The following is a 16,000-nucleotide window of genomic DNA, read 5'->3' as shown; positions in this document are numbered from 1 at the left end:
ATATATATATATAATCTTTATCCCAGCACAGTGGCTTACTGTAGTTACAGTCTGGATTTGTTGTTCCTGAGAAGAGAATTGCCTGCTGGTTAACTTAACAACCAGAGAAAAACTGACTATTGCAGGTAAATGGTGCTTCACCAGCAAAACAGACAGACAAATCTGAATCTGTGGATTCAGTGCTGCCCCTTCCAGGCTGAGGTCTGTTTATAGACCACACAGCAAACTAGGAATGTATGAAAACAAAGGCTATATGTGGCATCAAGGATGTTAAATTCTTTAAAAGTAAAAATGAGTGAGAGAATTAGAATTGAAAATAGAAATAGAAAATGGAAATATTACCGCCATCTCTGATTCACTTCCATATTTCCACACTCTTGCTTTCTGAGTTCCCCTGGTGTGATGCTGAGGGTTTATTTTGTTTTGGACTGGAGACTTAGCATCCTATCCCCGGTGTTCTTGCACTTGCTCTTCTGATTGAGGCCATGCATTCATTTCTGCACGGTATCCTTTTTGCCTTTCCCAGGCAACGTGCAGTGACATTTTTATCCATTATGCAAGTTTGGGAGATTTTTGTTTTCCTTTTCTTGATTACCTTAATGTTCCCTTTTGTAAATTAGGGTAAGGCATTTGGCTGCAAATCAATCTTAGGAGTGATCTTTTATCTTTTTTTTCTAGTACATGAATCCAACAGCTGCAAGGGACTGCTTTTGGGTGTAAGTCACCTGTGTAGTCAGAACATTTATGAAACAAATTGAGGCAACACCAGGATGCTTTTTATAATGTATGCTGTTTTCAAGGTTAGTTTGTATAGATTTTGTCTCATAGAAACCATTGACTGTATCCTCGCTGATTTTTAGATGCTGCAAAATGTGTTTTTCCTTTTTACTTGACTATGGGCACAGGAAGAACTGTTAACAGGGGCTGGGAGTTTGAGGGAATTGTTACTATCACATCTCTATTTCCTCTGTCCAGAAAAAAGAAAAATAAAGGAGGTGGGGAGTGATTTTCTTATAATTAGGCCTCATGGTTCTTTTTTTGAGATCTCGATGTGTGTCATCTAAAGGAAGACTGTTCTTTATGTTGCTGTCTTTGTCTTTGGCTACATTTCACTGTTTTCCTAGGCAGCCACACTGACTTGGATATTAGGGGATGGAGTTCTTTTATTAGGCTGGATACTGAGTAGTGTGACTTTGGAAAGAGATTTGAATCTCTTCCAACCTCAATTTCCTCAACTGTAAAATGAGAAAGTAGGACTAGGCGATTTCTAAGTGCCTTCCAGTTCTAAAATTTTGAAGGTACTAGTAAAATAGAGGCTTGAACCAGATGGCATTTAAGCACCCTTTGGTTCTGAGATTTGTGTAGCCATTGCTTTGGTGTGAATAAAAATGATAGCCATTATTTTATGATTATGACCCAGCCAATGGGGAGAAAGAGGTTTAAATTTAGACTGTTCTGCTTTTAGCCATTTCACCTGCTCCTTGGCATTTCTCTCTAACAAGAATGGTATTTACACTTTGCTATATTAGCAGTATCCACTGTTACTGTCTCTCTTCTGATCTTTAAATCCTCTCCGTAAGGAAGGATCCTAAGGCAAAGGCAGACAGGCGACCAGAGGAAGTAGGCTCACAAAGGTAGTGAGTGCCTCCCTGGGCCTGCGTGTGTCTCTTCTGCTCCTGCCGCCTCCAGTGTCTGGGAGCATGCAGTAGCCATGGAGGGAATCTGATCATGTAGCAGAAAGGCATTGGTGGGGAGCATGGGGGAATGGGTCCTGTGCTTGGCTCTTGCTCCAGCGCCAGCAGACAACTGAGGCTTAGGCAAGTCTTAGACAAGTCCTGGGCGAGTCACTGATCTCAGTAGTATCTCTGGCCCACTCCCTAGCATGAACCCTCAGAAGCCAGGGAGGAGGAGGGGGTCTGCAGCTGGCAAGTCGGGCTGGAAAAGGACTGTTGCCTCAGGGAAAGACTGTTCTTGTGGAAGGCACCTGGCTGCGGATTTTCGCAGGTTCAGTGCCCTCTCAGGAACACCTCTCACCTACCTCCTTTCCTGAGCTTCTCTCGAGAACTGACCTCACTGGAGAGTTGGGGCAAGCCCAGTAGCCAGCAGCTGGTTTTCCTCAGCCATCGGAAGCCAGGACAGTCCTTTTCTCATTGTTGACAGGAGACTCTTGGAACATCAGCTGGACCCCTGCACCGGCCGAGAGCGCAGGGATTCTTCAGGAAATTGAGCAGTGGCAGTGGCAGTGGCAGTGGCGCTGTCCTCCTCTAAGCACAGGCAGAGCCTAGACTAGAGAGCTGCCCGCTGAAAGCACATCCGGCATTGAGGCAGTGATCCAGGCACTTACAGAGGCAGCGGTAGCTCTCCTTCGCGATCTGGGTGCAGGAATTCAGCACTTGCCGCTGCAGGTGTAGCTGTTGCCTTGGTGCTTTGAGGGCTGTGGATTAGAATGTGGGCATGAAGGGCGGCAGCCAGGGTGCCTTTTCTGTGTTCTGGGTGCACAGAGAGTCACTCAAAATGGACAGTTGCCCTTCAAAGAACGCCTTTGCTCTCTAGGGCGACAATACAAAAGGGCACAAAAGAGCAAGAACAAACCCATCCTCAGCGTTCACTTGAAAAAGAAAGCCTCCTTCACCTTTGCAGAAGCCCCCCCCCCCCCCACCTCACCCAAAGGCATAGTGTGGCTGGCTGCAGGCCTGGGAGGACCCAGCACAGTAGGACGTGGGGCCTGGTGTTGGCCTTGTCTGCACATACGCTGTTGCTCTTTCAAGAGCAGAATTTCATCTCCTGAACAAAGGCACTGTGGGTGCTTAGAACTTTTGCCTCTTTTTCAACTTGACATAAAATCTCTGAAGCCAGCAGTCTTTCCATTCAAGTGTATCTCACAACTGGCTTAGAATGTGGTCCTAAAGGGTAGTTGAGGGTTTTGAGTAAAACCTCAAAGAATTACAATTTAATAGGGGCTGTCTTTTGTGAGGGACCCCCTGATGCCGAGATTTCTGCCGTTTCCTGGGAGTCCCTTTCTCGAGGCCTTTCTAGAGGACTGCCTGTGAAAGCACACAGATTCCTTCATTTCCAAGCAGAGCGTTGCAGAGAAACGGGCTGTGTTACGAATTCCTTGCTCCTGTCCTGGCATGTGTTGTTCAGGACATATGGATGGCCGTTCAGATTTACACTAACTGCTGAATCTGAGATGAAGAGGAGGGAGGAAGGGTAAAAGTGTTTCATATAAAGTGATTTCTCATGTCATCCAGAAAACCCAGGGATTACAGAACAAACCTCAGCAGTCACACATCGTTATTTATGGTTCTATGTAAACCTCAATTTAATGCTTCTGAAATAGTCAACACATTAGGGATTTCCATTTGTGATGACCAGCAAAAACCTCTGTGATTGCTTTAGTTTGGATCTCTGGCAGTTTAGAAAGCTGCTCTATTCGGCCAGGCCTGCTCAGAGGCCTCTGATGTGTTCTGTTAAGCGGAGGACTGGCTCTGACATGGAATTCTGCTGGTTAGATAGGGTGCATGGCTTGCGCTTTCTGCCTCCAGGTGGTCCAAAATGGGCACTGAAATGCAGAGATAATAAAGGCATTAGAAAACATTCATGAAAAATGAAAGAGAGGTTATTAGCATGTTTTTAATATTGTATGATATTAATTTTATGTACAAAAGCACTACAAAATAGGGTTTATGTTATTCTTTCATTGTTTTGCAACAAATTATAACATTAAAACAATATTCTTAACCCCTGCCCAGGAAAGTATTTTTAAAACTTTAATACATGTATTTTTTTTTTTGGTAATGTGCCATACTCTATACCTTAATAATACTTAGAAGATAGTGGGCTGCCTTTTTCTCTCCTTTTGAAACTTGAATCTTTTTTATTCTTAAACAATTTTAATAGACTTTTAAATTCAAAAGCGATTTGATTGCTTATTGTTCTGTGTCTGTACAAATGTCACACATAAATGATTCAGCATGAAGGAAAGGATTTACTGTAGTGTGTGTGTCAAATTTTGACATTTCAATGTGTAGCCATTTTAAAGTTTCCATCATTGCTTTATAAAATCAAATCACCCTGCTAATAAGATCAACCAGAGTGGCATTCAATAGAAAACAGTTCCAAGATTAATTAATTGGGAGAACTTTTCTTCTGGGAGGTAGGCATAGTTTTTTTAAAAAAAATCCCATTTCACAGATGAGGAAATTCAGATAAGGTCCTTCCTCTGCCAACTCCCTGTGTTTATTGCCAAGAATAACACCCAAAGAGATTTAGCTGGCACAGCCACAGTGCGTTAGTGTGGCTTGTTTAGCACGTCAGAGATACAAATTCTGTTTACAGGAACATGGAATCAAAAGCAAATGCAATTCAGATATTAGAAACAGCTGCCAGTGATAGAATTTGGACAAAAAATTTTTTTCATAATTCCAGTTGCCTAGCAGAGCGGCTCATATCAGGTACTCATCGTGTTGTGGAAAGAGTAAATGCCTGATTCAGGTTGTTAGGTGCGGATATACTTTTCTGAGGCTTTTTTCCTTTTCTTTTCTTTTGTTAAAACATGGCAAACTTTTAAAAGATGTTTAAATTGATTTTAGAGAGAGGAAGAGAGAGGGGAGAAAGAGAAAGAGAAACATTGACGTGAGAAACATCATCAATTGGCTACCCCCAGTAGGTGCCCTGACTGGAGTTTCAACACACAACCTGGATATGTGCCCTGACCAGGAATAGAACCCTCCACTTTCTGATGTATGGGCTGACATTCCAACTGAGCCACACAGCCAGGGCAAAACAAGGTACATTTTTAACTACTGTGCTGGCTCTATTATATACACAAATGTGTTTGGTTGATGATTATAAAGGTTACTTTGTTCACCATACAGAGCATTGTTTTCCATGAATATGCAATATCATTTACTAAGCAAAACTGGAGGCCATGTGAGAAAACAGAAAACATTGGATTGAATTATAGATCAAATGTAGTATTGGTTCTGCCACGGACTAGCTATGTGACCTTCAGTAGGTATTTTTCTCTGAACTTTACTTTCCCAATCTTTAAAATGGGTACAGAAATAACCACCTATTAGTTGTATTGATTGAGATGGACTATCTAAGGGCACAACGACTTACACTTAGTACATAATCAATTCCTTTTCTGCTAAAATAATGAATCATGAAATATTATAGCAAATCCAAATGCTGTAAGAAATACATTCATTGTTAGCCATTTCTGCTTTTGCAGAATAAATAAAATAATCCTTAGAGATTAATAGCATTACTTCCTTATGTTATCTGCCTTCTTTAACACTCATAAGTACTCTTAGCAAATTAAACAAAATTTTCCTTCAATTCTATCTCCTTTACCTTTACCCCCTTCCCGTGAAAGGAAAGTTATACAAAATAGTCCAAATGACAAGCAGCTTAAAAAGAGAAAGCAGCTTATTGAATAAGGAAATAATAAGAGTAGTTGATAAGTTAATATATACTTGTTGATTACGTACCACGATGAGGTGCAAACTGCATGGGTACGTCTCATTTGATTCTCGCCCCCCAAAAGTTAATGAAGTAAATACTATTGTTGATATCACTTTCTTAAACAAATAAGGAACTTAAAGTTCAGAGAGTTTAAGAAAACGTGCCCCAAATTAAAAGAAGAATAAAATGCAAGTAAGCAGAAAATCTTGGATGTGAAGCCAAGGCTGTTGAATTCTAAAGACTCGATTCCACTTAGCCATATTTAGGTACACATACATAGACGTGCAGTCTGTACAGTGTGAGCTTTTTTGGTTTTAATTTGTCTGTGGAGATGATAGCTTTTAGTCTTATATGGGGAAGACTGAGGCAGGAAAGCTGAGCTTCTGGGTGAGGGAGAGGTAGCTTCTGACCCAGCTCCTTAGTCCCACCAGGAGGGTAAATGGTTGTGGAAGCAACAACGCTCACACAGTCAGGGCATCTGCCTCTCCCTCAGTCTCCTCAGCTGTCAAATGGGTGCTTCATCTGACTGCTGTGCGGGGGGAGGGGGGGGGCGGGAGCCTTATAAAAGGTAAAAGGGTCATTTTACTTTATGGAATTAAGAATTACTGTCTAAACCTTGGTGTCTTTCAAATAAAATCGTACTCTTGTCTGCAGAGGGCAGGTTTTAAAATATTTTAAGATGGTGTTGCAAATTAGTACACGCTTAGAACAAAAGATGCTTCAGGGATCACTTCATTCAATCGGTCCTGACCCTATTTTCACACTGTTTTCAAAAGCAACTCTAAATGCCTGTGAGCATATTAGAAAACTATTTAATAATGATATCTTTAGGCTCTGCCTGTTTTTCAAAACTACCAGCCACTCCAGTTAGAACCTTGGCTCTGTCATTCATTTTCTGCTTTAACACTACGATTTTTTAAACAAATGACCACGGGAACACCCTTGTCAGCAGCATGGCTATGGGACTTACTCATCAGGTTTAGCGGAAACAAAAGTGTTAGCTGAAAGGTCCTGGCATCATCGGAACACAGATGATGGACGCAGCCCGCAGCTGGACACCCTGCTGTGGTTGGCTCAGCACGAGATCTCTGAGACTCCGTTTCCACAGCTACAAAACGTGGACAGCAAGAGTACACTTCTCAAAGACGGTCATGAAGATTCAGTGAAATAATCCGCAGGAAAGCCCCCCGTCCAGCACTTGCACATGGGAAATACTAAATAAGTGTTTACTGTTATCCTTAGCCTTCAGCAATTGGCAAGCTTATCAGTGTGGTGCCTCCTGTCTGAGAGAAAGTGCCTTTAAAAGTCCCCACTGTCTGAATGGAAGGGAAAGCTGGAGCCATTTATCCAAAGAACTCGGGCTTTCCATCCACTGCAGTCCTGAATAATTGGATTGTTTTCATTCCCTACTATAACAAAACCAGAAAAAGAGCTAAGTGTGTATAATGATATCTCCAGATAGTTCACCTAGAGCGCGGTTACTTCTTTCTATCATGCGCCAAGGTCACTGAGCAAACTGCACGCAGGAGCTGGCTTCGGAGCCAGGCGGCCAGCACCAGAGCTTGCATCCCTGAACTCTATGCTGTCCCTAGAATTGGGGAGGGGGTGGCCGAACATGAGTCCTTCTCATGAATTGGTGAGTGATGTCCTACTTTTCCCTATCCGGAAGAAGAGGTCATTTTTCGCATTAACAGAAAGCCCCTTGTCAAGGGAGAATGGAAAGAGGATGGCTTTTGGGTCAAAAGCACCTAGGTTTTACCTCTGGTTCTTGACTCCAGCTTGCCAAGAGATCCTATGCAAATTACTTAACTTTGCTTCACCTTTTCCTACCTGAATTTCCTCTTCTGTAAAATGTACTAATAATACTTTGCACCTTTCCTCTCTCCCTTCCTCCCCCCACTTTCCTCCCTACTCCTTTCACCCCCTCCCTCTTCTTCTGGTCCCCTTCCTTCTTTACCTTTTTAACCTGGGAATAATGTGCTGTATACCTGTCTTGTAGCTGGCCCTCGCAGATTTTGACTATGATAAAAAAGTATTTTCCACACCTCATCCATGTTTTCCAGCTATACTGTGAATGATGTTTGTGCACAGTGTTTGACCCATTGATCTCACAGACACTTGAAGGAGCGTGGACTTTGGAGTCAGAGAGAGAGTGTGGCCTAAGTCCCAGCTCCATTATTCACCAAGACCATGTGCATGCTATTGACTTTCTTCCTCTAGGCCCCAGTGCCCTCATGTGTCCACTGTGGTAATAGTACATAGAAGAATACAAAGATTCAATGAGATAATAGGTGGACATTGACCCAGAACTGATGTTCAGTAAGTGGTGTCTCTAAGCTTTAGGGATTGGATTATGCCAGCAGACAGATCAGACTTCTACTCTGTCTGTTTGCTACTTTTTTGTGACCGGCTGTAGTAATTAAAAACCCGCGGCCTATGAAAAGCATGGAGAGATTAGGGCTGATTATGGGAAATGAGATTATGTAACTGTGATCTGAGATTAGGGAAGGGTCTGGATCTCGGTCAGCATGGATCTTTGAAACTGAGGATGTTTACACATGCCTTGGCTGCCTCACAAGTTGTAAGAGGCAAAGAGGTGATGGATAGAGCAGTTCTCTACAGACCAGGAGGTTCCATTCATAGGCCTAGGGTCATATTATCCTTCTAAACCTTGAGTGATGAAAAAATCTAAACTTTCTAAATTTATGAAAGACATTGTTTATTAGTGTCTTCCAAAAGGAGCCTCAAACTATTTTATGTATAGTATGTATTAATGGCTTTGCAGACTCAGATCTGGAGTCACCTCTTTCGGATGACTCTAAGTCACTTAATTCTGCTAACATTCTGATTTTCTCATTTGTAAAATGAGGTTTACAATGGTGTCTAACTCCTTAGGTGGTTATGAGGATTAAATGAGCCAGTACATGAGAAGGGCTAGTACTGTGCCAGGTATCCAGAAAACCTAGGTAAATGTTTGCTGTCAAGAAAAATTCACTTTTACATGTACAGTCCCTTTCTTGGGGCGTGGGGAGGGGGCAGTATGTGTTGAATTTAGTAAGTGTGTATGATCAACAGTTTGGGATTGTTTTCATTACGAATTCAGGGTTTATTTTCTTATGGGCGATTGTGTTTAGAGTTTAAGGGATTGATTGTCCAGGTTAATCTTCGAGTAAGTTTTGTATCCGTCAAGACAGACTCGAGTTCCTTTTATCAGGCCATTACTTCAGGTAAACACGCATTCCATTCTCTGACAGAACATTAAACTGTTATATTCCTTTTGATGGAGTGCTGACTTGTTCAAGCATTTGTGACAGAAAACAGCTTCTGTTTTCTGACATTGTACAACTTAAAGGCTTTTTCTAGAGGTTTCTTGACTGAATCTTTGACTATTGCTACCTCAACAATCAAGTAACCAACCCAGAAATGTGGAAATGTGTGAGTTCAGAGTAGGATCTAAGACAAAAAAAAAAAAAAAAAACCCGAATCAAGACTGTAAAATCAAGAATTGAAAAATCTCTTTAAATCAGAAAAAGGAAAAAACAAAGTTAAGTTCATTTTAAGGGCTAAAGTAGAATGAGACAGAGTCATTGGCCTGAATTATTTTTAAAAATTGCTTAGAAGAGCTGGATTACAAAGAGGCCTAATTTTGCATCTTTCCCTGAAAATTCGTGTCCTGGCATTTGAGAGGTAATACAGGAAAGACAAGAATGTGCTGATATATGGTTTAGTCCCTCCCAGGGTATTCATTTCATTACACAACAAAATGAATGGTGAATTCTGTAATTTTAAAGATTCTCTCTCACACATACCATCTGGAGTTATGATGGAAGGCTGACCATGTATCTACCTTGGTTCAAATCCTCCAATGACATTGCGTTACCTAAAGGGTAAAGTCCAAACCCTCAACAATTATACAGGTTCTCTGTGATGTGGCTGGTGCTTATCTCTGCCACTCCCCAGATGGTAAATTTCATTCCAGTGTCACCTAACTGTGAACGGTGGTACAGTTGCGAACTCACCACTTAGTCTCAGAGGCCCTGACAGCCTCTCCAGTTGTCTAGCTGAGATGATGCCTCCTCACAGAAACCCTTCCTCATGTCTGTTTGCCCTTCTTCCCTGCCCCCATCCCCACTGTGTTTAGTGATCTTACCCTGTGCTCCTATAGCATTAAGAAAAAGTGTGTGCTTAAAACATACAGAACACATCATTTTACTTACCTGTCTACCTGCCTAAATCGCCTCATGTTGGTACCCCTAGCTGGTGGCACAGCACCAAGATCTTGGTAAAGATTTTCAGAACCAAACTGTGAGTTAATGAATCATGCCAGGTGTATGTTTGACTGAAACATTTACTATCAGCACTCTGAATGTGTATCAGCATTCTACTCATGGATGTGGGTATTTAGCAACTTTGTGCTTCCTCACCTCGCTGTGGTGACTTGGAAGGTAGGAGGAAATTTAGAACTGCTGGTAGGCACTGATGACTATAGGAAGCAAATCTAACTGTGCACACAACACTGCTCTCCACAAACACACAGTCTTCAAATACAATTCTGCTCAGAGGGAGAAGTAAAAATGGGCTACTTGGGTTGTAGCAGAGAGTGGAGACCAGGATTTAAAAAAGATGAAGCTGGGGCAAGTTGCTTGGCATCTTTGAGGAAATAACACAGTGGTTGAATGGCAAGTACCAGCTGGTGCTTGCTAATTTCAGATGTTTAAAGGGCTGATGAGCCAGAAAAGATTTTAAGACATAGTGCTGTTGATGATGAAGAAGGAAACGTTGATTTTGATGCTCATTCAATGTGTGAGGTTCCGAGCTAAGTGTGTGGGTTGCATGTTTTATCTCCGCTAATTCTCTCCACCTGTGAGGGTGGTAGTGTGATTATTCTATTTTATAGAAGGGGAAGGTGGGCTTAGAGAGGTTGAGCAAGTTGCACAGCATCTCACAACTACAATCATGAAATCTGATCTCTGTGCTCCTCCTAATCCCTTGCTTGGTGCTGCTGTCATCCTCCTTTTTTTTTCTTTTTTTTTTTTTTTTGCCTAGATAAGACCTTTTTGATAAATAATAATAAGGCTGATACATACAGTAAATGGATTCTTCTTCCCAAATTACCGCCCCCACCCTTCAAAATGCTTCCTTTCATATATTTTTCCACAGTTTGTGCTGGTTAATAGTTAGCCAGTGCAATAGACAAGGACGGTATGCTGTGTAGTTTTGCCTACTGTTGTGTATGTATTATCTCTATCTAGAAAGTTATGAAAGACAGAAAATAGACAAGATGAGAATTTTTAGATAGTTCCATCTGAATGGTATTTATGGATATAAAACAGATGTGGTTAAGCAATTGCAACAAAATAATGTTTTAGTACTTAAGATCAGAGATATATTTAAACGTGGAGGAAGGAAGTTGGAGGATTAACAAGAAATGACGTTTTCAAATTTCACTTGTGGTTAGAAGACACCCATTTAATCTGTGATCAGAAGTTACCAAGGCAATCACAGTGCTGCCTTAAGACACAGTGCTCTCTACAGTGACTTTATGTCCTTAGCAGATTAATTTGCAGGATACTCTTTGGATGCCAAGTTTTCAAAGTTCTGACATTTTTTTAAAGTTACACAAACCTGTACCATGTCCTGTTTTCATCTTGTCTATTTTTTTATTTGTATGTATGTGGTTTTTTTAAACTTAACCCCAATGAAGTTTGTTTTGAATATATTTTTATTGATTTCAGAGAGGGAGGGGGAAAGAGAGAGAGAGAGAGAGATGAGAGTGAATCATTGATTGGCTGCCTCCTGCATGCCCCCCCCCCACCCCTGGGGATTGAGCCCACAACCCTGGCATGTGCCCTTGACCAGAATCGAACCTGGGAACCTTTAGTCTGCAGGCCGACGCTCTATCCACTGAGCCAAACTGGCTAGGGCTAGTTGTATGTTTTTGTTAATTATGTAATCTTGGTTTTGGGTGTAGAACTGAAAGGTTAATATTCCTGGCACCCATACAGCTTTTAAAGTTTTAAATAATGTCCTATCCCAGAGAGCAAAGCCTCCCTCCTGCCTCGGTTTACAAATAAAAGCTCCAAAGAGTACCATCAATGAGAAGAGGCGCTCACATACCAGAATTAAGCAATGAAGTCAATGTGCAAAATGGTTTGTGCAGATTTGGCTCCTAAATCTTACAGCAGCTGCAACATATCATTTAAATTTCATTGAGCTGGATCCACAGCTCACAGGGTCCTCTCTCCATTTCCTGGGAAGTAAGTCCCCATTCTCCCCCATGCGGTGAGAGACTCTTTGCTTTCCAAGCAGTCCTCCTGTTTACATGTATGCTTCCATCTCCGTTTGATTCCTCAGCAAAGCAGCTGCTTTGAGGAGCCCACAGGATTGTGATGGTTATTTCCCACTCAACCCTCTTTCCTGCCCAAAGAGCAAAGTGTCTTTTTTTTTTCCTCCCTAACATGATTGTGAGAAAGGACTTGAGGGTTTAAAGTATATTCTTTGTATTCTTCTTTTGATTTTTACACTAGGGAGATCAATTCATAATCTTCCTGAGTCTTCTTCAAGGAAGAATTTCAGAACATAAAATAGTTTACATTTACTTTGAAGGTTGTTAATTCGGAATCTTTTTTAAAATAATAAAAGGTGTGATGCCAGTACTCACATCCTGATAGATTGTAAAAAGCCTTCTCCTTTTGTTTCTGTTATATCTCTTCTTTTCTCTACTGAATTTGGAGTCTCCTCTTACATACTGGAATTGTGGAGAATGGTAAGCATAACTGCCTGGATATCACAGTGGAAAAGCTGAATAAAAGAAAACAAGTCATGTGAGAGGGGAGCAGAAATCCTATGCCCATATTACTCTAAAGAAAAGGTGGCTGATTTTATTCTTTAGTCAAACTAGGAATAGGTCTGGATGACTAAAGGATTCGGTTCTCTGTGTTTGTTTGTTTGTTTGTTTGTTTTGCCTACTGTAGTAAAATGACAGATAGAGAACAGTTAGCCAATGCTTTGGGAAGAGATAAGATTAGCATTTGAAAGCTCAACCAGTGTTATCACTTCTGAACATGTTTGCTCTCAAATGTAATCACATTCCATGTGTATTTCCAGTGCCAAATCACCATGATTAATTTTTTTATGAATGGCTGTTTAAGAAATTTTGAGGGATTACAGCTCATTGGGGAAACAGGGAGAAAGTTATAGTTGCATTTTATACTAAACTAGAGGCCCAGTGCATGAAATTTGTGTACTGGGAGGGGGATGTTCCCTCAGCCTGGCCTGTGCCCTTTCACAGGGAGCCCTTGGAGGATGTCTGACTGATGACAGTTGACTTTAGTGCTGCCACAGAGGCAGGAGAGGCTCCCGCCACTGCTGCTGCACTTGCCAGCCATGAGCCTGGCTTCTGGCTGAGCGGCGCTCCCCCTTGTGGGAGCACACTGACCACCAGGGGGCAGCTCCTGTATTGAGTGGGATTGGGCCAAAACGGGCTCTCCGACATATCCCAAGGGGTCCTGGATTGCGAGAGGGTGCAGGCCAGGCCGAGGGACCCCACCAGTGCATGATCGCTGGGCTGAGGAGGGATGCAGGAGGTTGGCCAGCTGGGTGAGGGGGAGGGATCATGGGAGGGCTCCAAGGCATGTCTGGCTATCTCAGTCCCGATTGGCCGGACCCCAGCAGCAAGCTAACCTACCGGTCAGGGTGTCTGCCCCCTGGTGGTTAGTGCACGTCATAGCAAGCGGTTGAGCGGCCTTAGCATATCATTAGCATATTATCCTTTGATCAGTTGAACGGACGACCAGATGACTGGACACTTAGCATATTAGGCTTTTATTATATAGGATTCTAAGTAAACTACAGAGTTGTAGACTTCTCACAGACTTTCATTGAACTTACTGTAGGAAAGTACCTACATTTTTTAAAAAATATGTCCCTGCTGCCTTGGCCAATGTGGCTCAGTTGGTTGGTTGGGCATCATCCTGCGCATGGAAAGGTTGCCAGTTGATTCCAGGTTGGGGCATATGCCTGGGTTGTAGGCTCAATCCCCATAGGGGGCGTGCAGGAGGCAGCCAATGTTCTGCTCTCACATCAGTGTTTCTCTCTCTCCCTCTCTCTTCTTGTCTCTCTAAAAAAATTCAGTTAAATAAATAAATAAGTAAATGAAACTATGCCCCTGTTGGGTCAACTAAGGAAAGTAACTTCACACCATACTTACCTTTAGAAAGGGAGCTCTGGGGATTTAAAAGTTCAGCATTTGGGTTTATTGTCTCAGTTTCTTGCCACATCTACAAGAAAAGGCATTTTCCACTGGTTGTCTACATACTAAAAATTGTTTATTGATCTATTTACTACCAGAAAAGCAACTGCCTAGAGGCTGCAGATACAATAGTGAGCAAAACAGTTCCATTGCTCCCGCTCCTCATGGAGTTTACAGTCTATCTCTGCCTTCCTATCCTAATTTTTCATTCTTCATGGAGCTAGGGAAGTATTTAAAGGTACAAAGACACACACAAAATAAAGGTACAAAGAAAATGGTTAGAGGTTCAACCTGAGACCCATTTAGCTAATGTCATGTTTTGGATAAGTAAGAGACTATTGTGACGTGACACTTGTCATCATTAGAATTTTGCAGTATTTTTTAATTAAATCTTTATTGTTGAAAGTATTTCAACAATACTTCCTCCTTCTCCCCCCTCCCCCACTGACCCCAAAATGTCTCCTTTTTCTCTCCATTGACCCTTTCCAGCCCACCCCCTGCCCCTTCCCCCGGACAAAACTCTTATGTTTATCCTGCATTCACTCATTTAAAAAATATGTTTGAGAGGCTTCTCTGTGCTCAGCACTGTTGTATGAACGAAACAGGAACTGAAAGAATCTGCCTTATGGTGCTCAAACTCAAGTGCGGGAGACAGATAATAAGCAAAACTGGTGGGTGATGTTGCAATGCTGTTGTGTGAATATGGACACCATCTGCTGAGGATTGAATCCTGCATTATCCAGGCTTGTCTGTGCCCCATTTCACATACTGAGTATACTCTCTCTTTTTCCCCCAGCACATGGATTCACCCCCTAGTGTCTGTGTCCATTGGTTAGGCCTATATGCATGCATACAAGTCATTTGGTTTGATATCTCCATCTTACCCCCACCCTCCCCTCCCTTCCCTCTGAGGTTTGATGGTCTGATCAATGATTCTCTGTCTCTGGATCTGTTTTTGTTCATCAGTTTATGTTGTTCATTATATTCCACAAATGAGTGAGATCAGTTTGGATCTTGCTGCCACCGGGGTCTGCACTATATAAAAGAGATTTTGATCAGCGGAGCACTTTTGCAGTTATTTTAGAAGCAGTTTGCAATGCATGCAATCCACAGATGTGAAGGAGCATGTATGTGAGTGGGGGTCAGTCCAAGGCGCTAGAGCTAAGAAGGAAGAATAAGACTAATAGAATCCTCACCTTCACACCATTTACATTCTTGTCAGAGGGACAAGCCATAAGCGAATAAACTCATTGGGGTATGAAGGTAATTTCTGATGAAAATGTTATTGCAGTTGAAATAAAACAGTGATATGAAAGTTGAAGCTACCAGTGCTTAGGTTACCTGGGAAGGCTTATCTGAGAAGGTGATATTTGAACTGAATCCTGATTGAAAAGGACTTGCCTCTTGCAGAGCCCAAGAGGGGAAAAGCTTACAGCACCAAGCGCAAAGGGCTTAAGGCAGTAATACCTTGTTCGAGTGTTTGAGGAACAGAAAGGAGGCCAGTATTGCTGAAGTATGGTGGGGGCAGGGCCTGGTAAGGTAATGAGCATGGAGGTGGGCAAATCTACGTTACTTACCACCTTGTAGGCCTGGTCAGGAGTTCACTCTTGATTGTAAATGTCATAAAAGGCATTCAGAGATTTTAAGCAGACAGCGATGTTTTATATTCCCAGAAGACCACACTATTGTAAGTAAAAGTATACAAGCAAAGGAGGCTATTTAGAGGGTGCTTTCAGTCTTCCAGGCAGGAGTGATGGAGAGAAGGGAATGTTTCAGGGTAATTTTACTGATAGAACTGATAGGACGCGACAGACTGCATGTAGAAACAGAGTCATGGAGAGAATAAGGATGGTGCCCTGAGTTTTGGCTTGAACCGCCGTGCTTCCAGCCTGGAAATGACATTTCTGAGGACGACTGTTCCAGATATGGTGGAAAAGACATCAGTGATGGTAACTGTAGCGGCCATCTATGAAGGTGTGCTGTTTTCAGGTACTATACTAAGTGCTTTAACACACATAACTCCATTTAATCCTCAACACGGCTGTGAGGTGGGTTCTGTATTGTGCACATGTTACAGCTGGGCCAACTAAAGCACAGGACAATGAACTGATTTTGCAAAGGCCACAAGGCTAGTCAGTGGCAGAAGAGAGATTAAAAAATTGGCAGCCTAATTCTAGAATCGCTGCCGCCCAGCCCCCGACTCTCTACTGTTCTTTTTTTTTTTTTTTTTTTTTTTTTTTCCATTCATGGTTTTAAAACCTTTCTTTTTAACTTTTTTTG

General features: G+C 42.1%; 1 protein-coding gene across 1 annotated transcript in view; it reads left to right on the top strand.

The window, feature by feature from the left end:
* Positions 1-16,000, top strand: part of KITLG (KIT ligand) — an 85,495-nt gene that overhangs the window by 4,599 nt on the left and 64,896 nt on the right. The window contains exon 2 of the mRNA XM_015571144.1: positions 679-800. Within this exon, the coding sequence (XP_015426630.1) occupies positions 771-800 (30 nt within the window). The 5' untranslated portion in view covers positions 679-770. The remainder of the gene's footprint in view (positions 1-678; positions 801-16,000) is intronic.

Source organism: Myotis davidii, unplaced genomic scaffold (genome assembly GCF_000327345.1).
Source record: "Myotis davidii unplaced genomic scaffold, ASM32734v1 scaffold108, whole genome shotgun sequence".
Taxonomy (NCBI): Eukaryota; Metazoa; Chordata; class Mammalia; order Chiroptera; family Vespertilionidae; genus Myotis; species Myotis davidii.
Note: the sequence above shows the minus strand (reverse complement) of the source record. Positions and strands in the feature narration are given on the sequence as shown.